Source organism: Trichoderma harzianum, assembly GCF_003025095.1.
Source record: "Trichoderma harzianum CBS 226.95 unplaced genomic scaffold M431scaffold_11, whole genome shotgun sequence".
Classification (NCBI taxonomy): domain Eukaryota; kingdom Fungi; phylum Ascomycota; class Sordariomycetes; order Hypocreales; family Hypocreaceae; genus Trichoderma; species Trichoderma harzianum.
In genome coordinates, this window is record NW_020209259.1 from 1,172,282 (window position 1) to 1,197,282 (window position 25,001).

Consider the following 25,001-nt stretch of genomic DNA (forward strand, 5'->3'; position numbering starts at 1 on the left):
TTCACATTCCTGAGGATGTTTGTGAGCAAATGAGGAGGGCCGGTGCTTACTGAGAGGATGGACAGGGATACTATATCTTAGTTAGTATATGCTGAGATTTACAAACTGTTACCATGATGAGCTAAACGAGATGAAATTACAACAGAGGGAGTTAAAAATATACTGCTTGGACAGTAATGCTATTATATTAAGTATATATTTTTGTAACCAAATATTATACAAGCCATCTTTAAACAAAATCGGTCCTCATTTATGATGGAGATATTAAAGGGAGTAAGTAATTAGTCGTAGGTATCTCTATACGCAAGTCAAGCCAGAAAACATGTAGGAGAGAGGAAAGGCAACCATTGTCATCACTGTTTAACATCATCATCGCTGTCATCGTCGTAGGACACAGGGCTGACATGAACTTCCCAGAGCCGAGCCATGGCCTTTGGAAATTCGTCCTTGCGCTCCTGGCTGATCCAGTTGCCGTATTCTTCATGCGTCACCTTCTCAGCCAAGACACCCCTCATCTCGCCCCTATCCACAAGCTCATGCTGCGTACGCGAAGAGTTGACCCCGCGCGACGTGCGGAGGAAGTGCCAAAAGTCGTCCGTCACGCGGACATACTCTCGCAGGGCCTCCTTGGTGTTGAGCGTCGCGCCGGTAGTCCAGCTGAGCAGCAGGGGCTCGATCAGGGGCGCATCGGAGACGCTGGGGTGGGAGGTGCCAATGCTGGTGAGGAACCAGGACGAGTGGCTGGGGATGCGGTTCAGGACGCTGAGGGCGAGCTCCTTGACGGTGTCAAAGTGCGGGCGGCCGTAGAAGACGCTGCGTTGCTTGGACCAGGTGTTTGAGTGGACGATGAGGAGGGGCACGTCGATGACGGCGTTGAGAGGGCCGCTGGCCTTGCCAGGGTCGAGGATGATGCCCCCGACAGCAGGGTTGATGTCCGAGGGGGCGTGCTTCAGGGCCTGGAGAGCGCCGGTGGCACCAAACGAGTGGCCTGCGATGGTGAGGTTGCCAAAGTCGAGGCGGCCGGCCCAGTCGCCAAGGTGGGAGCCTTCAAGGCGGGAGTTGCGGCTGAAGATGTCGTCGCCTTTGCCACTGTTGATGGTGCGCAGGATGTTGATCGTCTCCAGGATTTCGGCATCTCGGAAGGCGAGCTGTTCACGCTTGTATCTGGCGGCGTCCATGGGAGGATCGGATAATAGCTCTGCTTCTCTAAAGGTAAGGAGTTTCTTGTCATCCTGTCCCTTGATCCTCATGAGAGAACCGGGACAGCTCCCGTCTCGGTGCTCTATTGCTGCGACGACGTACCCACGGCTGGCCAGCTCGCCGACGAAGTGAGTGTAGTCGGTCCTCGAGCTGGCATCGCCGTGAGAAAAGACCATGACGGGGAACGGCTCGGCATCTGTTGCCCCAAGTAGCGGCGCATCGACCTTTGCGGGGATGGTGATGCTGCCCGCAATGGCCCACAGCGCAAAGGTGAATATCGGCCGGACGATGAAGTTGTCGACATGGGCGAACTTTGCGTAACCAGCCGCCGTCAGGCTGATTGGCCTGGCAATCCAGTCATGCCTACGCCGGTGCTCCCTGACGCTCTTGTCAACGGGATAGTAGACGGTGAAGAGCGTCGTCTTGTGCTCAAACGCCGGCCGGCCGGTGTCCTTGAAGACGGTCTCGGACACCAGCCGCGGCTTGTCGAGGGCAATCTCGACGTCCACGGCGCCGACATGGTAAGGGCCCGAGTATGCCGGCAGCGGCGAGGCCAGCAGCGGCACGCCACGCACGAGACACAGCAGGGCGTACACGGAAACGAGCACAAAGGCTGCGTACCGCCAGCTCCGGCGAGGGCGCACCAGGTCAGCAAATGAGGCGAGAGAGCGGCGCCACCAGAACGTCCACCGGCTGCTCCGGTCGAGACGGAACCATCGCGGGGGACGAAGCCATTTCGGCTGCGTCTGGGCCGGGACGAGCAGTGGCGAGTCGGGCAGTGAGACGGAGTCGTGTTCCCGTTGCTGTTCCTGGCTTTGGTCTTGTTCTTGGTCTTGTTCTAGCACCGAGTCAAGCTCGAGCTCGGAGTCGTCATCCGAGTCGGAGACGGGTTTGGAGGAGATGAGGGGCGCGGATTTTGATTTGGAGGAAGAAGACATGATGAAAAGAGATGTGATAAGCTATCGATACATTGGAGAGTGAACGAGTTGTGGAGGAGTTGATATTTACGCCGTTATAATGAAAAGAGAGGAATTACTAGGCAGTATGTACAAAGTAGGCATTATGGATGTAGGAGTGAACAGACAGGGTCGTTCGATGACGTCGTCGGGTTTGGAATTTTTTGCGCCTGCCAATTCCATTCAACATGTCATTGAAAAAGGTACTTGCTTGTTTTAGGAAAATGGCCGTTGGTTCGGGTACCTGTCCGCCAGCCAGTGAAACTGGACGGCAGCCTCTCACCACGATTGAAAAAAAGGATTGAGTTATGAAATACGATGAGAAACTTAATAGAAAGTGAGTTGATGAGCAGATTAGATGACTCAAGAATAATATGCTTTTGATGAAAAAGGTGTGTTGATGAGCTGATTGTATCGATGTGCCTGATTATAGGGTAGCTTAGAGGCAACTGTGCTGAAACTCAATCTTGTGGCCATACCCTTTGGCTGCTGATACGCTCGGTTAGAGATATATGGTTAAGGTTAATCAAATGAATGCCAATCAAACAGTCCCTATTCTATCTACTGTAATCTCTTATGAATGAGCTTGCCAATGATTGTATTGTCTTTTGATATGGCTGCATATGCACGAGCCGGATGTGCTGTCTTACCACATGAGTACTCTCACCAGCTTAAGCATGCAAGGTAAATCACAGGCGTTAACAGCGTACGGACGTTGCCCACAGATGGTGAGAAACGCACCCATAGGCTGCAGGTTTATCTGTCAAATCAACTCACAAAGGTCGCTGGTTCCATCCACGAGGCCTCTCACCTCTCCTCCAAAAGAGAGAGGCAATTTAACAGTGACCTATTAGCAATGTTCTAGATATCAAATAATATCCGGCATTTGTGGGCCGTCCGTTCCAGAAAGCGCCACACCGGAACCAATCACCAATATATCGATACAGCTGCTCTCGCGAACATGCACCTCTCGCTTTTAGCTCTTTAGCTTCACGGCCTGCTCGGACAAAACAGACACATCCTCTTTTGCCGCGAGTGCATTAGCTCTGCAATGCACCGTAGGCACCGACGAAATGGGCTGCCAACATAGCTGGTTTCTGCTTTCCCGGCCTAAGCCGGGCAGCAGCCCTGAGATAAGAAGCTAAAGTGGGCTGAACTGAACTCCGGACTCGAATCGTCTCGCCAGTCAGCCCCAATGAGAAGACGAGGCGAGGCAAAAAGACTTGGGTGAGACTGGGGGCGGAACTGGGGATCGTCTTGCTTGCCCTCTGCACTGTGTATGAAAGACTGGACTGGATTCTTCGGCAGCATTCTTGCCGGCTTGCTATCATGCACCCAAGGAAACGTGCAAACTGCCGCACGAGCACCAGTACGGAAAGCCGTGTGAAGCTGAGAGGGTTTGGGATGAAGCCGGGATCCCCGCACTTGGCACGCTCAGCTCTTTCTTTGGGTCTATATATGGCATTCCAATATCAAAGACATCGGATGATGGTGTGTCACTGTAGTAGGCCTTCAACGGCCAAGTCCTGTCTGCACTCGTACTTGACTTGCTGCAGGCGAGAAAAGATGCACGGCTCCGTGGGATAGACACAGGCAAGCTGCAGCTGTGAGGTATGTTCAAGCAGAGTACTCGCACATGCCGTGGAGCATCCTGCGTCATCACAGTGTTCACCCAGACTTGTTGGCCGTTAGTCTATCCGTAGTTGCAGCAGAGCAGGACTAAAAGAAAAACAAAAAAACCATTGGGAGGAGAGGATTCGGGGTGAAGCCGGGCTGAAGGTGATTCATGCAAGTTGGATGCATGAAGCGGGCGAGTGGAGCGGCGAGGGATGGCTGGCGGCTTGGACCGAAGGGCTAGAGGAGCCTATCACACAGCCTGGCCGGCCATCGCGTGAGCCACAAAGAGAAGAAGAAGCAGAGCGGGGAGGGAAATGGGGATGAAGATGGCGGCTTACAGTATGAGTGCCATCAAATGGCCTCACCTGTCCGTGCCGTCGGTATTAGGCATTATCCTGTCTCGCCACACAGGCTATAGTAAATAGTAGCAGCCGGAGGATCAATAGTACTGCCGATGGCCAACACTGGTAGCCAGCTTGGAAGCAATATTGATAGTTTCATCTGGTGTAAATGCTAAAAGTACACTTGTAGCTTGGAGCACGACGGAAGAGGCACAGCAGCCAAACTCTGAACGACTGCGCCTTGGACGGGCCGCAGCGGGAACCGTGGCCTCGGGATGGCATGGCAAAACGCCAAGAGGCAAAAGAGAAAAAAAATCCATGGTTTCCCATCTCTGTGTCTGCGCCTCTCTCAGCCCGTGTGAAAGGTACATAAGATATCCCCAGGGCAAGTTTCTCTCCCCCCACCTCAAGCGGACATGGACACGCAAATACTAGTCACGCCGCGCGGTAGTTGTGTAATACGTGAGCACTGTAAAAGCAATCAGCCAATTCTGGTTCGCGAAAAATAGAAAAAGAGAATAATCCGGGTATAAGTCGGGGGGCCAAGTGGCGCGCATCTTGGCAAATGGAGACAAATATCCGTTCGTTGGTGGCCTCGAAGAGCCATTCAAGCCATTGCTGGGACAAGTACAGTTACAGTTACAGTACGAGTCCCATCAGCTTTCGGCCCCTCCATACCCCACAACAAACAGGGAACAGAACAAATGGAGAAGAGGCCACAGGGATTTGCGGATTTGCAAGAGGTAGTGAATGAAATGGGTAGTAGAAGAACGAAGAGGAAGGTCAAAAGCCGAGAGCAGTACTTGTGCTTCGTAATCCATATCCAGTTATCCCGTACGAGTATACTGACTGGCTGGCTGACTGGCTGGCTGACTGGCTGGCTGACTGCACGGCTGTACGAGATGTGTTCCCGCAAGAGGCCAGCCAAGAGTCATGACGTCTTATCGCACCACGACGATGGGCCAGTTTACCCAGGTAGGCAAGGCGCGCGGGAGGCCCTCTTGTGATAACGGGGAACGGGTGCTTACAGCATTGGGACGGAAGTGCAGAAGAAGGACGAGAGAAGATGAACAAATGAGCAGCAGTTGATACGAGCGCACAGCACAGCGCAGGGGGAGATTGCTGGAGCACCAAGCACAGTACTCAGCATGTACATCGATCCATACAGTACTGTACCCAGCATATGTAGCCGGCAGAAAGAGGCAATAAATGTGATCAGATGTGTCGGGGAAGACGGATTACTCCGTAGAAGCCCCAAACGGGCAGGCGGCGGGCCGGGGTGATGGATCAATTGAATCAACTGGCTTCTACGCATTCGTACATGTACATGCCGGCATCAATTGTATCGAAGTTGATCGGAGTACTGTATGTACAATGGACGCTGCTGCTTAATATAACAGCCCCCAATCCCATGGAATCACGGCAGCTGTCCAGACTCCTTGTAAGGCTGAGCGAGCAGCATCTCATCTCACCCTCGCACCTTGTGGCAGACAGGATGGACTTGATAGATTGATCCGTGGCCTCGCTGGAGAGCTGCATCCAACAACCGAGTGTCCCAGCCTTGCTGCTCCCGCGGGTGGCTGCTGTAGCTCCCCCGGGCTGCACCGCACCGTGCTGCATCGACTTGCTACTGTCCCGCATGACTCCAAGAAAGAAAAATTGGAGGGCCCCAGAGCACATTGCCATTCCCAGCTGCTACAGCCAACGAGGGGTCGAATGCTTCGTTACATAGCTAGAACCTGGTTATGGTAGCAATGCTAGTAATTCTCCAGCTGTCATATTGATCTTTAGTACTGAGTGTAAGTGCCTGTACCTTTACTCGACACGTCCGTGTCCCGGTTTCCCTTTCTCTCTCGTTTCTCTCGTCTCTCCGCCCATCTGCGCCAAGATCGAGCCATCCGTGGTGGAGTTGCGGAGCAGCAGGTAGCGGTACAAGGGCCGATACAGGTCCTGGGTATTCGGATATGACACTTGACGGATTTCTTCTCCTCATCTTCCAATGTTCCTTTTTCCTTCTTCCGTTCATGTCAGGTGGCTGGCTCTTGGGTAGGATAGGATACCACCAGGTAGTAGTACAAATGGTAGAAATGCCAGGCTCAAGTCAAGCATGATCAAAACGAACCGAGTACTACCTATCAAGTGAAGTCAAGGCGAGACTCGGAGACTTAAACCCGGTACCAGGTTGCCAGGTCCATCACCTCTCACTCCAGCATCCAGAAAGAACATGGATCGACCAAATTAATGCAGTCAACGGGTGCCTTGTTCCAATGTCCAACAAGCGGCAGTCACCTGCAATCCAATAACAATCTAGTAAAAAGGGCCAGCTGCAAACATGAACATCCGTGGATATCCATACAGTGTGCTGTAAATCTTCCCTGCATCGCTGCTCAAAGACCTTGATGGATACAGATGGTGCATTTCCAACAAATCCAGTCCATTTCTTCACAGCCTCCGATAGGCCTGTCAGCCACTGGCCCGTAGCGCTCTCTCGTACTGTACAAGCAGCACAACGGGGGCTTGTACAGGTACCGTACAGTGCTGACCACGGCACCACCTGCCTGTGCTCGCTGCATCCTCTGGCCACTTTCAGTTCATGTCAAGTTTTTTTTTTCTCTTCCCCCCTACTTGCATTTTTTCCCTCTCCTCCATCACGAATTTCTTCGTTCCGCCTTGGCCTCTGTGTAGCGCCGCTCTCAATTTTTTTTTTTTTGCCCTCAACTGCGCTTCTCTCTCCTCTCTCTTCTCCTCTTACTCCTCTCTTCTCTTTAGACTCAACTTCTCCAGTACAGATACAGCAGCGCCTTGTCCACCAAACAATCTGCGCGCTAAGCCGGTTCCCGCTGTCCAGAGCTGGTTTGGCTCGGCCCCGCTTCGTCTTCATTTCTCCCGAGACCCCTTTACTTGACGATTTGACGCCTCTGCATTTTCGTCGCGCCGCGGCTTTTTTTTTCTTTTTCTTTTTCCTCTCTCTCTGTCCTCCTTCGCCCGACGAATCCTAGCCGACGCCCAAGCACGGCCGTGTCCTTGTTTCCCCCGGGGGTGAGTGTCTCGTCTGTTCTGTCTGTCCCGTCTCCTCTGGCCCGGCTGTGAGGCTGAGCGGAAATTTGCTTTGCCACGACATCTGGTCCCTCTCCCGCATCGCTTGATCCAGGCCCTCGCTTCCCCTCTACGGTACGGGCCTCGTTGGGCCTGGCCTGGCCTCTCGCTGCAACAAGTCACTCTTCCTCCTGGAGACGTCGCATCTTCAGCGCCCACCCCGGCTGAAAGTTCCAAATCTCTTGGCCGTGGGGAACCTGATATGACGCTGTTTTCCATATTCCATGGCCCCACAAATAGCATTTGACCGCAACTTTTGATGGATTTTATCTCGCATCCTCACCACTAACACTCTTTGAATCTCTAGCCCAAAAGATAGTCGTCCATCGCCATCGCCGCCGTGTCTCCGTCCCTCGACCGATTCCTGTCCCCGACGCAAACAATGTCCTACTACGACAACCCCCAGTGGTCGGCTCCGGCCCAGAACAACTGGGACCACCACGGCGCGAGCACTCCTGTTCGCGCAGGTACGTTGCGCGCCCTCTTCATCTCTGTCTTCGACATGGGCGCCGCGACTAACGAGTTGATGCCCACAGGTGCCAACGGACCACAGCCCCAGGATGACTATGCCTTTTCGTATCAATTTGATGGTACGTACAGACGGATGGTGGCGTTTCCGACCCTTGGTGCAACAACGTCGCAATTGTTTGAATCTTCTTTTTTTCCTTTTTTGGGTTGCTGGCATGAGTGCGCCACATCTGCCACTCCTGCCGCTCCTGATACCAGGGAATTTTGGAAATTTTGGCTCTTGCGATGACACCTTGCGGGCCTCTACTTCTTCTTCTCTCTCTCCTCGACTTCAGCATGATGATCTAGGATAGCTGCTAACTTGTTGATGTACAGAGGTTGATCGTGCCCACGAGAACTTGCAGAAATCCGGCAAAGGCTATGTCATGGGTGCGCGACGTGAGTTTTCCATGCCCTACTAGCTGTCGCTGGTTACAAAAGAAGAAAAAAAAACCAAACAAATCCCCCTCTTTTCCTCTCACCCCCATTCCTACTTGTCGTAAGTAGCCAAGGGCCTCGAGCAGGCCCTCAGAAGAGTCCTATGGCTAACCACGTAACTCTTGCCCCCTTATAGATGGTCGAATGGGTGGTCCTCGTGCTCATTCTGTGAACAACTTCGATGACACTCGTGGCTCTCAGGGAGCAAACCTCCACAATTTCTATGCCGCCCAGCGTCACCAGTCTTCTCGAGGCTCCAACGAGGCGGAGCAGGTCATGCAGGCTAAGAGAAGGATGGCAGCTCAGCGGGAGCGTGAGCTTCGAAACCTCCACACGGAGCAGCAATATCAACGAAGTAGGCCTCCCTCAACTGTGTAGCACTTCCTATCTTCCTATTCAAAGGGGGTTCCCAAGCCAGAAAAAAAAATAATTAAAAAAAATGTTATTGGCCAATGGGGTGGTTCAAGATGGACACCTGCCTGTCTCGCCGAGTCTTTGTCTTTCTCACCCCGAGCCATTTTTCGTTGCCGGGAAGGCCGTTCCTTTTCTGAGATGGCATCTCGGGTTCTGTTTTTTTGTTTGGATTTCTCTTGTCAATTGTCTACGTCGTGTTTATGGTTCAGCGTCGAGGATGGTGGGCAACACGTGCTAACGACTCTTTTTCTTCTGACGTAGGTGTCTTGTCTGATGTTGCCACCCAGCAGGGAAACAACAAGCATATGACGGAGGAGGAGACTCGTGAGCTCATTGCTCGCCAGCGCAGCGCTCTGTATGGAGAGGGCACCTTTGCCGACAAGGCCGGCTACATTGACGAGACTGGCAACATCCGCACCGGAGCTCCCGGTCCCAGCGGCCCTGCCAGCCTGCGAGGCCACTCTCCCCTTGCCTATGACAGTATTGGCCGCGTCCCGGCCGACGTTGGAACTCCGGGATCGGGCGCTGATCTCAACGCGGCTGACTTGGGCTCGCGACCTCAGAGCACCACCAGCCCTCAGACCGCTGGACCGACAAACAAGGTGTTTGACAACGCCGTCGGCTCCCAGAGCCGTACCAGCACGTCCAGCCCGACCAACGCGTCTCCTCCCCGCGGCGACTTTGGACCTGGTTCCAAGGTTTCTCAGGGAGCTGCCGTTGCCCCCATTGGAACTCGTCCCACTGGAACGCCTACGGGCAACGCTTCTGCCAAGCGCTCTAGCACTCCCCATGCTGCAAATGGCGGCTGGGGCCGCGGTAACGGTGTTTGGGGCCAGTCGTCTGGCCTCGGTGCTCAAGCCAGCGTCTGGGGTTAAAGTCAGTCAGTTTATCATTTGCGGCGGCGTTGAAAGGCGGTTGTAACCTTTTTTCTTTTTCTGTTTTTCTTTTTTTCGGCTGGAGGAGCAAGGTGAAGAGCAAGTTGAATTGTTGCATTAGTAGAAAAAAACCAAAGGCGCTGGGGAGGCAAGGGAATGGAATCATTGGCATTTTCGTTCGGTCATTTTTGGTCAAGGCGGTTGATTTCGGTCTTCGCGTTTTGTTTTTTCGCTGGGTAGTCTTTGGTACGATATTCGGCGAAGAAAGGTATTGCGAGGCATTTCCGGGCGATTACGACAAAGGCAAAAATAAGGGGGAGGGGAGGCTTGCTCTACTCTATACCTGGGATCTGGAATTGGGATAGCCTGTTGGGTGAACTCGACAGAGGAGCAAGGGCATCCGGGTAGGAGTTTTTATCTTGCTTTTGGCGCAGGATTGGGACTGGAATGAGGAGTTGCGTCCTTGGTTGCGACAGCGGCGTATCCTTTTTTGAGTTTTGGCGACTCGATTTACATGCGGCGGTGGGATTACAAAATTGAACAGGAGCACTTTGGAGAGCGTTGGCTGGGAGAAGGAAAGGGGGATCGTTGGCTGGAGTCGGCTATGGAGTAAGTTCATTTGCTGGCAGGGAAACAAAATTTGATGGTCGATATCCGGGATATATGGAAAGGCGTTCCATTGGGCTACCGGTAAGACTGGCAAAGATGGAAAACAAAAAGTACACGACATTACGCCTTTGCTGGCTAGGATCTTGATTTGGGGGACATGGAAACGGGGATGTTCTGGTGCTCAAAAGGACCCGAGAAAAAAACAACAGAAAGAACTTTTTTAAAAAGCGGCACAAAGAAACAAAAGACATAAAACGGTGGGTGAGAGAAAAAGGGGAGGAGTTGAGCACGAAGCGGGAACTCTTTGGGGGGTGGTTTAGGACTTGGCTTTCCTTGTGTTGTTTTTCTTTCTCTTCTCTACTGGGCGGCTCTGGGAATAGGCTTGGGCTTCTTTTTTTCACGGATTCTTTTAAGGGAGCGGGAATATGGGTTTTGCTATCAAGGGGGGGTGTTGCTTTCAGTGTTGACAACGGTGTGCTTCCTTTATATAACTTGGGGGAATTACAGGCGCAAGTCCACTTGATTGGTGTGGGAAAGACGATAATTGGGGGCAATTTATAGGAAACCTCTTTTTTTAGTTGCAAATGCTAGCAAAGATAATGGGAGAATTGGGTTTGGGAAAACGTGCTCGAGTTTTTGATTGATTTTGAACTATGGTATACCAGGAAGTCATCACGATTTACGAAGATTGATGATATACGAAGATTGATATATATATGAACAAGGAGTAGCTATACAGAATCTCGTGTCTTGACGTTATTATATATGATGATGTATATATCAGTTAATCCGTATATGACAATGTATAGCTACAGCCCCTATGCTTGATCAAAACATACCAGATATTCGAAGAAGAAGAAGAAGATGATAACAGATACTCCAGGAAAGCTGCCGTAATAGCACATGAAGAAAGACATTGGCAGTGGCAGATACTCAAAGAACCATATAGATAAAAACATATTGCATCTATATCTAATCCTGCAGATATAGGTCGCCGGGGTATCGAATAGCAAAACTAGAGTGCTGGATAATAACAGCACCCCCTTTAAATATGTACACGAATCTTCCCATCTTCACCACAATGGTCTCACATCGCAATCACAGCATCAGCAGCTTCGCCCCCTCATCCAAATCCATCACATCATCCGCACTCGTCGCCTTGCCGCCCCAAACAACAGTCCCTCTCCCATCCACCGCAAACGCCCCCGCCTCCTGCCACTTACTCCCCAGTTCCGTCAAAGAGCCGTTCTCCGTCGTCTCCTCAACAACCCCACGCCCCTTTCTCGGTTCCGTATATCTCCCCGCCATCTCTTTACTCCTGCTGTTACTTCGCTGAATAGCCCCGGCTACTCGGTCTCCCAGCCAGCCCGTTTCCTTCCACGATTGGACTTGGGTCGACGGGCTGAGGACGTACCAGATGCTGCTTGCGGTGCCGAGGCCCCAGGCGGCATAGATGGAACGTTCTTGGTCGATGACGATCTGGACGTTCCATGAGCCGCCGAGCAGGTCGATCCATTTGTATGTGGCTCGTTCGGACGAGTGTGAGACGGCGATGCAGGTGATGGAGCCGGCATGACGGTTTGCTATTGCGCGGAGCTTGAGGAATGTCTTTTGGGCGACTGTATATGTATATGCCTTTTCGTTAGATGGGTTCAAACTTATATCGTGATAAACGCATATATGGATAACAAAAGCAGTTTAACCACACATGATTATGACAACGTCAAGGAATTACATATAAAACTTACAAGCACATCCAACACACCGCAGAAACACAACTAGGCACTTTGTCTTCCCTCCCAGCTGAAGCCTCCTCTGCCGATCCAGCGGCGCAACTTGTCCGATCCGAGGCACCGGCGCCAGCTTTACCGGAGGCGGCGGCGGAGACAGCCAAGGGGTGACTTTGAGCGGCAGCGACGTATTCGACATCCATGTGCCCCAGGCGCCGCCGCCCTGAGCATTATCTCCGGTACCTGTGCGTTTTCCTGTGCTTGTCTGGGACGGCGCGGCGAGTGCTGACAGGTCCAGGTCTTTGCTCGAGATGCCGACCTTTTTCAGGGCGAGCTTTGTGCTGAGGCTGGAGAGCATGGCTGAGTATGTCTGTGTGTATGTGTGTATGTGTATTAGGAGGCAAATGAAAGGGCGTCGTATGAAACTCTCCGCTCGAATCGCCCAAGTCAACAATAGATCACGAAAAGTTGGTCCTTCGGCCGGCCAAAGGTCCCGTCAATGAGTAGAAACAGAAAAAAAAGCGTCTTTGGTGATTCATCTCCCCAACCTCAATGCGCTGCTCCCCTTACCCCCCCATTCTTGGTAATAATGCCACTAAGCAAGCACTGTCCTGTCAAAAGCTGTATCCAAGAAACAAGAAACAAACCTGATACACAAGGGGTTTCCGAGGCTGCTCCGACGCCAACAGCAATTAGAAACACTAGGCAGCCCCGAAACAATTTGCTGCTGAGCACTGACACCCCGTTTGTTTCTTCATTTTCCCTTTCATTTTCTCAATGGCCTGTTTCTCTCCAGTAGGATGGCCTGGATGGAATTATTGGCTTTTTAGGGGTCCTGGCCGGGGTTCTCTTGCGACAGGGTCTTCCGATTGGTTGGCGGATTGCGGAGGCGAAATCAGATGCTCACTTGAGAACATAGCGAGATAAAACCATCTTGTGTTTTGTCTGAGTATGTCTGTGTGCTACTACATTGAATAAGTCGAATCCTTGTTGGCTTAAACATAAGGTCGCCTTTTCTGGAGAGTAGCCTCTTGGTCCATGTACCTTTCGGCATTACGAAAGGCTGCCAATTTGTCACCAACTCCGGCATGAATCATAGCTCCATAGAGTGTCTTGACAGATTCCAAATTCCTAGACATTCAAACAAGGCTAGCAAAGCCGTATCTGTCTGGGAATCCACTGAGAGATCCCGTCATGGTTAGCCAGTCAAACAGCTTGTGTGTTAAAAAAGTTGCCCAGACACGCTGTACAGCCACTTGCATTTGGCAGATATGTTGCACCGGCCTGTCTCTGAAGCAGCACAAGGCTCGTGTGGCCGGTAAGACAAGGCACATAGTACTGTAGGGCTGAAGGGAGTCCCTCGACTTGTTTCGAAACCAGAGACCTGATGGACAGGCAGATTGACAACAAATATCGTACTGACTGCGCCTCACCCAGCCTAACATAATATGAAGCTTTGGGCAGCAGAATCAAGATGATATCAGCTGAGAATGTCTTGGAGATTGTAGCCTTGAGTACAGCATAGCCGCACAGAGTATGCTGCAACTAATTCGATCGCCAAAATGGAGACCCGAGTTATGCTGTGCCTGGGTAACTAGAAGGTACAAGAATATCTTGTTGCTTATGCATATATGATGGAGACATTGGCCTGAACGTGTCTGCGGATATTAAATATCCGGCATGCATCTAATTCAGCTTGACTGCGGTCATGTCAAATTTTGGTCATGTGTGGCAAGGCTGCTAGGGCTGTTTCTCTAAGCAAGATTCCGCAAGTCAATGGGCCCAGGGAGACTATTAATTTGCAATTGAGCCGTAAGATCAAATCATAGTCGGTCCTCTACAGTTGAGATCGAGCACAGGCTAGGCCGAGTTTCCTTTTTTTTCTCCCTTGGCAAGCAGAACAGTCCAACGCCAGAGTACGGTAAAACGGCAACGGCATGTAATGAATGGGGCTGTTACATTGCATAAAGTGACGGGGTGATACGCTGGTTTGGTACAAGGCGGAGGCATCTCGGATCCTCTTCGCGATACTTGGCAACCGCTATGATCATGACAGCTGAAATCCGGATTTGACGCGGCTAAATGGCATCCCGGCGACATTGCGGCACATTTTTGACAAATGGTGAATCAGCCTGATAGCATACAGTAGTGCACTAGGAAGACCAAGAAGAGAAAGAAGGAAGAGAGAAGGAAAAGAGCAGAAAATGCCAAGCCAAGCGAAACAAAGACGATGATCTGGGCAGCCGGCATCACTCATCATTGGTGCTTACAGCCCTGCACAACATGATGCTTTTGGGCATCCCACATCGGCAAGGGCGCTGTGGTGAGCATTTAGCTCAGGCCAAAGGCACATGCCCTTCCGAGAAGACCTGCTGTATTTGCCAGGCATCGTACGGGTATGGTTCGAACAGAAAACGATCAGATATACTTTACCTGGTGAGTGACGAGCCGGAGCCTGCCGGGTGTTTGGAAAGATCTGCCAGCCTAGTCCCAAGCAAGCTCGTCTGGGTCCATTGAAGCCCGCATGTCTATTTTCCCATCTGCAAATCAGGCAGTGAGTGGGTGGAGCGAGGATGAGCATCAGGATACAGAGCCGTGTGAGGGACGCGAGTGTTCTGGACTTTGTGTTGCGTGAGAGATGGCTGTGCCGGAATCATTGCCAAGGCGCCGAGTACAATCTGTATGACGAGGACTTGTTAAGTCTTTTCCCGAGGATTTATGGATGCCTGGCTGCACGAGTATGTATACTTGGTGTTCTGGAATCGTACTGTATATCAAAATCGTAAGTCGAGATGCGACGGCAAGGAGGATGGGAGCCAACACTGCTGCGCCCACCCACCCGCAGCAGGTAGCTCATACCATACCATACCTGCAGTGAGCAGTGAACAGAGAACAAAGAATAGAATGGCGCAGGCAACCTTTGGAGATCGTGGCAGCCAGAGGCCAGACATAGATACCTGAAAATAGCCACACATGCATCTGTCACAGTCACCATCGTCACTCGGGCTTCCCCAGAGCGGGTGACGGCCTACCCGTTGCACACTAGCTTAGCCGCCTTGGGGTGCTTGTTACACCTGTGGAGCTGGAGGGAGTCCAGAAAAGAAACATCCGAATCGAGGCCATTGCAAGGGCTCAGGCTGGGGTTGCGGGCGCAAGCGTATGAGGTGAGTGAGTGAGTGCCAAGGTAGAAAGCGATGGGATACTGTGCACTGCAGATACAGAGTGTATGATTGCCACCAGCAGGTCGTATCAAGGCCGCAGATGGCGCTTGTTGGCAACAGCAGCCGCACTCGAGTTCTTTGCGCTCTGTAGTCTGTCGTCTGCAGCTCGTATAACAACTTTGGTGGCTTAAGCTCGTATCGATGCCCGCTGCACCTTGAGGGCCCAAGGTACTAAAGTACTGACAGTAGGCGAGCTTGCTGAAGTATCAGTGGATTTGAGGCGTTTGCGGGTCGGATAAAACAGGTTGAAGGGCGACGATGGTGATTTTGGAGATGGATGGATTGATTGATGTGACTGATGGGGTAAAATTGAAATGGTGTGCACACTAAAGCCGCAGGTACGATGCGGTGCGGTTGCGGTAGGCAAGTATGGTACAGCGAGGGATTGGCCCAAAGGAGTTGAATGAGTCTATCTACATGTACCTGCACAAGGTTGGAGTATGACTACATTACCTATACCTGTACCGATACCTAACACATGAAGCCCGTTGGCACCGGAGCTGGATCACTAGGCCCTCAGTCTGTATGTACGGGTATTATTGCCAGATCAATTATTGCAGTTGAGGCGCTCAAGAGGCCAAGATGACGGCTGGCTTCGTCATATCCGTGATGTACGGCACAGCACTTCCACTTCCATCTGTCTGCAGTCATTTAGTATCCAGTAGGACATAAAAATCCCTCCACTGCATCTCCATGCATGCGGATGCGGCGGGCTTTCACCAATGGCCGGCAAAACAAACGTCGCATTTTGGGGGTTCAATTCCACCTGCCAAACCGATATCCATGCTGGGCCACATTGGCATTTGACGGCGGTTCATTTGCTGACAAGACCTGGTGTCAATTCGACATGTATTGATACTGTCTACTTTACATACAGTAGAGGTAGTATCCATTAGGGGCATTGATGCAGATGTACACGTATGCCATAATACCACCAATATCTCCATCTATTCGGCATTCATCATCCATCACAAGGTAACATGTCAACCCGGATCGATTGTAGAGTAGTAGAGCAGCACTGGCACCATCACATGAAAGCCCGCCATTCCTGCTGGCACATCGAAAAAGGCACAGGCATTCCCTCGTGTTCCCTTCAATGAGCTAATCCTCCGTGTTCCAGATTGAGAAACATGGACCGTCATTCAACAACCTGAACCTTGGCTACTACGGGATCCCGTGTTTCCGGCTGCTAAAAATGCCCCTTGGTAAGACCCAGCAAGGTACATTACCACGCACAGGCGAAAGTCTTCGTACTTGTACTTTTAATCCGTACCGCTCATTACCGTCGAGTGCTCGTACATTTTACATTTACCCAGCCCAGGAGGTCATTTTAGCAGTCGTGCCGAGCAGCCAGCCACTACCTGGTGGGACTGACCTATTTTATGGAATCATAGCCGTTCATTGGTGTCGTGCGAGGGAGACAGTTGCTCTGCTAATAGTATCGTGCAGATGTATCAGATTCGATAGTGTGCCGTATATTGTTGGGAGCAAATTGACCAACAGTCATTCATTTGATTCATGGTATGAAATGTCAATACTACAGGTAATATGCTGTGTGTACCTTAGAGCAAACTCTAGTACCCATCTTTTGCTGCGGTACGGCTGAACTCTGCGTCACGACGGGAACTGCCCGCGCCGTGGACAAACAATCACGTGGCGCATCTCCCACAATATCATTGTACTTGAAGCCATGGGCGGTGGCGCGCCAGCATGTGAAGTAGTGCCCTAGCACCGAGCGATGATCGAATTGAATCCCATCTGATGAATTAAACGCGTCTCTGCTAGCACGGGCGAGGTAGCGCGTACAGTAACAAGACAAGGTACATGTCTCGGTACGAGCCCCAAGATCAATGCTTCGCCTTACTAAGGTAATAGGGATAGCGCCAAAGCTTCCATCGGATTTAGCATCAATTCATATGATCAACTGAGCAGTCGAGTTAATTCCAGGCGGTCTGAGATTGCTATTGGGCGATGTTGCTCTGTATGTACTCGTACGATTAAAGTACCTAGGTACCTTATGCTGTCGGATGGACAGTTAAGTCCAGTATCTTCATGCCAGCTGCTGTTGCCCCTCCAACTCGAAATGTAGAAACGGATGACGGGGGCCAAGTGTCTTGCGGAGACACCCGAGGCAAGCAAGCAAGGTCAATACTGGAGTGCCGGGTCTCTGCAGCAGAGCCTTGGCCAGCTACTGTATCCTTAGATAGGTACAGGTACGGAAAGGACCCTGAAAGTGGCATTTTATGGTCGACATCGATACTAGCACGGTACGGTAGAAGCAAACATGGAAGAGCTTCCAAGTTTTGGCGGATGCTGTTTCTGGCATCCATGGAAATTCCCCAGTTTGAGTGATTTCGGCCTCCCCTGAGGGACGGAGAACATGTTTGGAGCATGGGGGTTAGGTACCTCGCATGTACCAGGTAATCAAAGGGACCCCGTGTTCGACATTTGCTCGTACGAGCGCCAATGACCACTTAGTAATGCTCACACGGGTATTGGAACTGGTCATCATGATCATGCCGTCCGTCTTTTTGAATAAATTTGATATGGGCTGTGCTGCTATAATAAGCCTGCTTCTCTACTCTCCCAGGTTCGTCTCCGCGGATACAAAATTAGCAGCATCTGCAACGGCGCCATGTTCATCTTGACACGCGAGATTGGCGAAATTCTTCAATTTGGAGCACCCAGAATTGAGCGACCTGAAGCGCGCAGCAGTACCTGGTAGGTACGAGTACGCGACGATGGTCCTCCAGAAAGTGGCTCTGGCATAGCCCTAGACGGGCAGGTCCAGGTACCTAGACCGGACTAGCAGATTCTCTAGAACCCCCTAAGAAGCACCGCACGGCAGCTGTCGATTCCGCGTTTACCTGGACTGGGACCTGGAACCTGCACTGAATTGATTCATCGAAAATGTACAGGGTCCCGACCACCCGCTGGCGTCACTCAACACGGGGCCCGTCATTGACCTCAACTGGAACCACTGGGCAGGTCCCCGCTAGGGCCTAGGTGGTGCGAGGAGGTACCGGTACTTGCGCCCTGTGAAGTTGATTGGATTGGGGACATTGATGGATGGACCACCTGCGGCGCGAACCCTCTGCCTGAGCGACCAGGCACCAAACTATATTGATTGCTTCGTTACTAGATGCTTCAATAGCGTCTGGTTGATGCTTATTTTTGTTCGTACAATTGACTGTATGGATGAATGAATCATCTGATCGAGTGAATCTGCTTGTCTTGTCTTGCACGGCCTCGACACTGAAATTGCCCAACCTGGTTCCCGGGAGCCCGCCGCAGGTCTGAATTGGAAATTCAAGGGCCTGCCTAGCAAACCCAGCGTGTCTCGTCTGCCTCCTGTCGCCAACAGCCTGCCTCCCGCCTAGTCCAATGGCAGGGCCCAACTGGACTGGCTCATAGACATTGATCCACTAAGCCTTTCAGTGGGTGGCCGGACACACTTTGGCAAAGTCGAGAGTCAACTGGAACAAGATTGCCTGATGATCTAGTGTATATGTAGTGTAATTATACGGTGATTGATGGGCAATCTATTGATATTGATACAAGTAGCACCATTCAACTTTGCATGAACGTATCCAAGTCTGCTGTGAGCAAATCAATCGCACTGTCTTACCCAAGCACAGCACAAAGCACCGCCCAACTATACCGCTACGGGCAGCAGTTCTGGTGGCAGCTGTCACAGTCACAGTCACACTTTCGAGCACAGTACAGGTGTAAGAGTACTCGTACTTGTTACCTCCACCGCTTTACGAGTACCCGCTACTTTGCGTCGCGGGCTCGCAAGTACCGCTACTCCGTGCCACCACAGCCAAGTGGAGGCTTTGCACCACACCTCACCTCTCTTCGCTCGCTGACCTGCATTGCATTCACAAGTTCCCCATCCAGCAGCAACGGCTTGCGGACGGCTTCTCGACGTTGTTCTACTTCGTCGGCCCTCTGTTTTGTCATCACCATTCTTTTCTTTTCTTCTTGTTCCTTTTCTTCCGCGCCTGTTGTTTGCCTGCCTCTGTCCTGCGAGCCGCCGCCCCAGACGCCTCGAGAGCAATTCCCTCGACGCCCGTCCGCGAAACCCCCTTTTGTGTCTTCAATCGCTCGCCCTCCTCCAGCTTTCCCGTCTCGACAGTGGCTCGTCTCGTCCTCTTCGCGATACCGTCTGCCTTTTCCCATACTCGCGCTCTCTCCACCGAGTTTGGGCCCGCGTCCTTGCCGTCGCCGATTCTTCCTGCCGCCCATCTGTGGGCCCGCAAAGCATTCATCCATCCGTCTCTTGTCTTCTCCTCTCTTTCGTCCGTCGTCAAGAGACACAACACACAAGTCCTGCCAGTCCTTGCGCTATTCGAATCCTGACTCTGCTACGACCGCTCCCCTTCTCGCCTTGCACAATCCGCTCCTCTGATCGTCCCGCCCCTTGGCGCTTGACAAGGCAGGCGGAAGCAACCACAGATCGCAGCCCACCCCTCGAATAACCGTCGCACCGCCCACCCCCAGCGGCAGTTAACCGATCCAGTCACCGACGAAGCCAGAGCGTCCATCTCGGTCAGCTGCAGACGTCGCCTCGGCGGCCTACTCGCATCTACACAGTCGGGAGTCTTCCTCGTTCCATGGACGCCCGGACCCAAGCGTCCGAAACCCAGCATTCTTACCCCCCAAGCCCGTGGACGTCAACACCGACGACTCCAAACGGGCTGACGGCGCACCTCCCAGACGGGTCCCAGGACTCTGCCTCTGCTGCCGCGGTCAACAATCTACAGTTTACTCCCCACATCGGCTTCCTCCCGTTCATCTTCCCGCAGCAGTCCGTATATCAGGCCCAGCTTCTCCATTACAATAAACTCATCTCCCCGGCAAGAGGAGGTGGCCTACAGTCCGCGCCACTTCCTCCCATCGTGTCCGTTCCTCACGTCCAGGCCACGCCAAGGTCGCGATCTTCTAGCAAAGCATCGCTCAGGGATAGTGCCACCACCGCCAAGGGGAGCGCAACTGGAGGCCATGGGAGCCGCGCACATCAGGGCTCAGACAAGAACCGCCCGGTTATAACGTCCAAAGAGGTCCCGCCCAAGATGCCTGCAAAGCTGGCGGCCGACTTGCCCAAAAACTTGCCTCATCGAGCGATAGCCAGGTCCTCATCGCCCCACGGACTCTCCCACTCTAGCTCCGTGCCTTCTACACCCCATCAGCATGCCCGCCAGTTCTCCTTTGAGTCCCGGGAGCCATCCCCCAATGCCGGCAACAACCACTCGCCGCGCTCAGCCTACTCCGAAACCAACAGCGCACTGCCCTCGTTGCGGCCGCTACCCCCGCGATTAGGGGGTTGCAAATACGAGACCGCGCAGGTAAACTCGAGAAGAAGGATACCCTACTCGGTCGGAAGCGAGCGCCTGGAAAAGCTGGATCTGCGCAATGTCAAAAGCAAGCTGTCGGAGAGCGAAGAGAAGCAGTTGGCTGCAGATATGAATGAAATCTATAACAAGCTATTGCCTACAGAAAAGGTTGAGGAAAATAGGAGGAAGCTGGTGAATAAGCTGGAGACGATATTCAACACCGAGTGGCCAGGGCATGACATCAAGGTGCACCTGTTTGGATCGTCTGGTAATCTTCTATGTTCGGACGACTCTGATGGTATGTATTTTCCCTTTTTTCCCCACTCCCCATCTTTTTAACGCTGGGTATCACAACCTCTCTAACACACGTATGCCAGTTGACATTTGCATCACAACATCATGGCACGAGATGGAGGATGTTTGCATGATAGCCGACCTTCTCGCTCGACGTAAGTTACTCTTTTCCCGTCGCCGTTGTTAACCGATAGCCCCCTCTCTTGACAACGACGCTAATTCCTCTTGAATAGGGGGCATGGAAAAGGTTGTCTGCATTTCTGCAGCCAAGGTTCCCATTGTGAAGATTTGGGATCCCGAGCTCGGCCTTGCTTGTGACATGAACGTCAACAATACGTTGGCGCTGGAGAACACTCGCATGGTGCGCACATACGTCGAAGCTGACCCGCGTGTGCGAATGTTGGCAATGATCCTGAAGCACTGGACGCGGAGGAGAATTGTCAACGATGCCGGTATGGTTTCCCTTTATCTAACGCGAAAATCTGACGGATTTCACTGTGATCTTCTGAATCTTCTTGTTCTAACTTGATTCTAGCTTTTGGAGGTACTCTGAGTTCCTACACTTGGATATGTCTCATCATTGTGTTTTTGCAGCTGAGGAACCCTCCTGTTTTGCCAGCGCTGCACCAGTTGCCGCACAAGACTACCAAACCTGATGGAACCGTCAGCGACTTTGCTGATAACCTCAAGAAGATCAAGGGGTTTGGTAGCAAGAACAAGTCAAGCGAGGCAGAGCTTCTCTTCCAATTCTTTCGATTCTATGCTCACGAATTCGACTACGACAAGCACGTCCTCTCCGTGCGTCAGGGCAAGCTAATCACGAAGCCAGAGAAAAAGTGGCATTATGCTATGAACAATCAGCTTTGCGTAGAGGAGCCGTTCAACACGTCTCGCAATCTTGGCAATACGGCAGACGAATACTCGTTCCGCGGTCTTCACCTGGAGCTCCGAAGAGCATTCGATTTGATCTCCGCTGCCAAGCTCGAAGAGGCCTGTGAGCAGTACGTGTATCCAAAGGAGGAAGAGAGGGTTTGGTCTCGGCCGGCCCCGCAGTCCCGACCCGTACTGCTGCGCAGCTCCTCGCAATCCAATTCTGGGGGGCGAGGTGGTCGTGGTGGCCATCGCGGCGGCCGGCATAGCAATAACTACCACCGTAATGGAGGCTCTAATAATAGGAGAGCGTCGTCAACCACGCCCAACTACGACCCCAGTATGTTTGTTCAGCCCGTCAACATGACGCAAGACATGTGGTTCGCAGCCAACAACCAGTACCCGTTTCCGTTTGCTCAGCAGGACTTGATGCAGATGGCGGCTTACCAAGATGCCATGCGCCAGCAGCTGCAGCACCTTTATGCGCAGCAGACGCCGGCGTTCATGGCTCATCAAGCCATGGGCCAGCAGAGGATGTCCCCCAATACCGGTTCATCTAACCAGCAGACGGCCACCGATCGGTCTCGAACAAACTCGTTTGACAACGCACCCATCAACACTACGATGCGGCCTGAACTGTACGCCCTCTACGGCATGGGCATCAATCAACAATTTTACGCGCAGACGGCAACGGGCTATGGAACTTATCCCTCTTCGCCGGTAACGTCCAACGGCATGGGGCAAGAGTTCCGTCGCCCTTTACAGAGGTCCAACGTTGCATCGGATACCGGTCTCTCGGCTTCATCTAGCTCGTTGAGATCGCAGTCCCAGCCTCCTTCGCGATCGCCATCTGGAGCACACAGTCGGGCGGCTTATACCCCTGGGACCGGCCCTTCAAGTGCACCAGGCTATGCTCCGAGACAAATGAACGGCGTGCCCATTCCCAGCTTCGTCTCCGACGATGCCGATCTTGACGATCGATCCAAGGCCGCCTCTGTCTCGCCGCAGTCCGATGAGGGCAGGTCAAACGGGCTCCTGGGATCACGGAGCTCGGGTCTTGGCCAGCCACAACTCCCCCAGAACCATAGCCCTACTGCAAACGGCCTTGCCTTTGGAGATGTTGTCAATCAGTCATCCAGTCCCAGGCGTCGTCGGCTGTCTACGGATCAGCTGCCCCAAACCATTCTGGACAGGAGGATGAGGAGAACGTCGCGGTCACCCTCGCCACTCGACCACAGTCGGGCCATGGCAACCGGGACGACTGCTTCGTCGCCCCTCGCCTCGGCTCCGTTCCCGGGTGTCGGTCAGGCTCAGAATAAGAACTTGGCGAGACCTGTGGTTGTAAATGGATCCGGGCTCAAGACTAGCATGCTTGCTGCATCAAATCAGGCGCAAAAAGAGCCCCCGGCATCTGAGGAATGTGGCACTGCAAAGATTGATAACGCGCTGCATATCAATTCGACGCCGTCAACGAAGAATACGAATGCTGCGGGCACGTCAAATGGCCAACTGATGCCATCGCTTGCACCCGCTCCCCCCTTGCCTGCGGTGGCGGCGGATCGTCCTCCAGTTATTGTCAACGGCACCAATGCTAAGCCGGCAGTTCCCTCTACTGAAGATGCCTCGTTCAGGGATAGGGTCGCAATGATGAATTCGTATCAAGCAGGTTCATTTGGGATGACGCAGGATATTCTGCAAGCCAACGAAATGGCACAGCTGCCACTTCAAGCGAAACAGCGCCTCATGTCCAGGCAGGCTCAGAATGGCGTTATTGCCCCCTTGGACCTTGCCATAGCCGACCACCGTAAAGGCTTGGGTGTCGAGCAGGCCCATCTGTCGCCAGTTTACGAGGCGCAGACATCGTCTCCGACAATGCTGCGAAAGCCAGATGTGCCCGCACCCGTCGCCGGCAAGACTGCTCGTGAAAAGGCAGATGCCAAGGCAACGCGCGACGAGACGGCCAAGCCTGCGCCCAGGGCAGAGGACAAGCTTCAGCCAGCCCCGGAGGCTCAGAAGCAGTCCAAGACGCAGAAGTCGGCTAGCCAGAACCAGCGTAACAATGCGCCACGGGAGAATGGCGGTCATGTGCGGAGTGCCAAGAGCGAGAGTGATAGCAGCTGGCAGAGGGCTGGTGGTAAAGGGAAGAAGAAGGGATCGAGTGGGCTTGCGCCAAACTCACACCCGGAGCAGTTACCAAAGAGCGAATCGGAGCGAAAGGGAGGTTGAATACGCGAATATGCATCTCGGATAGCGATGACGATGACGATTTGTTTATTATTTTACATGTTCCATGGGGGTACCGGAGACTAAGCGGCATGAAATTCGAAAGTGATACCACAGCTACAGGAAGCTCGATAGCTCATCTCCCTCAACTATGAGATGAGGAGGAGGATGGTGGCGATGTTGGATAGGGAATCGCCCATGGCATGCATGCGACAATCAGCGTCGGATTCTTTTTTGTTAGGAGGGAGGGAGGGAACGACGCTCTGCTTGTACAATGCCAATTCCTGACGAAAGACGACACAGTCGCAGAAAGGAAGGCTTGGACATTCGTTATTCAGGATCTGTCTCTGTGAGAATTTGCATTGCGGAAAGATTGAATTGTGGTGCATGTGTGTACGTATGGCCCTGGACGCATGAGACTTGTGGGAAGCGAAAACCAAAGCATGAAGAAAGACAAAAAAGTACAAAAAAAGAAAGGACAGAAAATGCAGCTCCATGAATGAGACACGTCACACAGCAAAGGATCCGGGATGAGCTGAACGGGAAGGGGGGACTAAGGAGGATTGATACATATACATGGCCGGGTGGAAAGGCGTTTGCATCAATGAAACACTCATCTAAGAGGGAAAGGGCTGGAACTCCGATTATTTTTTCACTTTTTTCCGTCGTTTTTATTTTTATTTTTCCTAGTCATTGTTCCTGCAGGAAGCACAAAGCACAAACCCAGCGGCATAGATGGATGTTACAAAAGCATTGAGAAAGATTATGGACAGCCTGAGACAAATGAAAGCGTAAAACAGATACATGCAACGCAATTATTAATAAACTGTATGAAATGACTCGCTTGATGGATAGACTGTGTCTTGTTCATACCCTTGATGCTGGTGTATTGACGGCTTTTGAGATTGAGAGAAGAGGTATTGCTTTGTTGGTTGGTTGATAAGAGCCATGTGATTGATTGCTATAGGCGTTGGTGACGGGATGCGAAAGAGTCTAGATGCATCATGGCCCGGCAATTTGTGCCGCGGATAAGAAGCCAGTAAGTACAATTTATGAGGCTCTCCCAATTGTTGAGTTGTGATTGGGTTTGAGATTCGGGAGAAGTGATGTCGATTGTGGTGATGCCTATTTCGATCGTATTCTGATGCTATTCTTGGAACAAGGCTGGGTGGATGGATGGATGCCTTACGGGATTCGGGGAGTGATGACATCAATACTTTCGATATGCTGTATAACGGAGTATCTATCTGTTACTTTTCATCATATGTCGATTG

At 52.2% G+C, this 25,001-nt stretch overlaps 6 protein-coding genes across 6 annotated transcripts; 3 read left to right on the plus strand and 3 right to left on the minus strand.

The window, feature by feature from the left end:
- Positions 1–164: 164 nt before the first annotated feature.
- Positions 165–2,401, minus strand: M431DRAFT_511074 (hypothetical protein). The gene has a single exon (XM_024919588.1). It carries the CDS (start codon positions 2,136–2,138, stop codon positions 354–356), a length of 1,785 nt encoding a protein of 594 aa, XP_024771605.1. The 5' UTR covers positions 2,139–2,401; the 3' UTR covers positions 165–353.
- Positions 2,402–4,169: 1,768 nt separating this feature from the next.
- Positions 4,170–4,587, minus strand: M431DRAFT_511076 (hypothetical protein). Its single transcript, XM_024919589.1, has one exon. It carries the CDS (start codon positions 4,432–4,434, stop codon positions 4,213–4,215), a length of 222 nt encoding a protein of 73 aa, XP_024771606.1. The 5' UTR covers positions 4,435–4,587; the 3' UTR covers positions 4,170–4,212.
- A 1,769-nt stretch (positions 4,588–6,356) lies between these two features.
- M431DRAFT_229992 (hypothetical protein) lies at positions 6,357–7,194 on the plus strand. The gene has a single exon (XM_024913631.1). The coding sequence runs from the start codon at positions 6,514–6,516 to the stop codon at positions 7,111–7,113; it is 600 nt and encodes a 199-aa protein (XP_024771607.1). The 5' UTR covers positions 6,357–6,513; the 3' UTR covers positions 7,114–7,194.
- A 398-nt stretch (positions 7,195–7,592) lies between these two features.
- M431DRAFT_498214 (hypothetical protein) lies at positions 7,593–9,444 on the plus strand (the record flags this gene model as incomplete). The annotated part of the gene is made up of 5 exons (XM_024917673.1): positions 7,593–7,677; positions 7,747–7,800; positions 8,054–8,116; positions 8,292–8,510; positions 8,831–9,444. The coding sequence occupies 5 exons, from the start codon at positions 7,593–7,595 to the stop codon at positions 9,442–9,444; spliced, it is 1,035 nt and encodes a 344-aa protein (XP_024771608.1).
- A 1,707-nt stretch (positions 9,445–11,151) lies between these two features.
- On the minus strand, positions 11,152–12,141 carry M431DRAFT_8235 (hypothetical protein; the record flags this gene model as incomplete). The annotated part of the gene is made up of 2 exons (XM_024923158.1): positions 11,152–11,672; positions 11,802–12,141. The coding sequence occupies 2 exons, from the start codon at positions 12,139–12,141 to the stop codon at positions 11,152–11,154; spliced, it is 861 nt and encodes a 286-aa protein (XP_024771609.1).
- Positions 12,142–19,620: 7,479 nt separating this feature from the next.
- M431DRAFT_92427 (hypothetical protein) lies at positions 19,621–23,730 on the plus strand (the record flags this gene model as incomplete). The annotated part of the gene is made up of 4 exons (XM_024924357.1): positions 19,621–20,638; positions 20,718–20,789; positions 20,868–21,086; positions 21,170–23,730. 4 exons carry the CDS (start codon positions 19,621–19,623, stop codon positions 23,728–23,730), a joined length of 3,870 nt encoding a protein of 1,289 aa, XP_024771610.1.
- Positions 23,731–25,001: the final 1,271 nt, after the last annotated feature.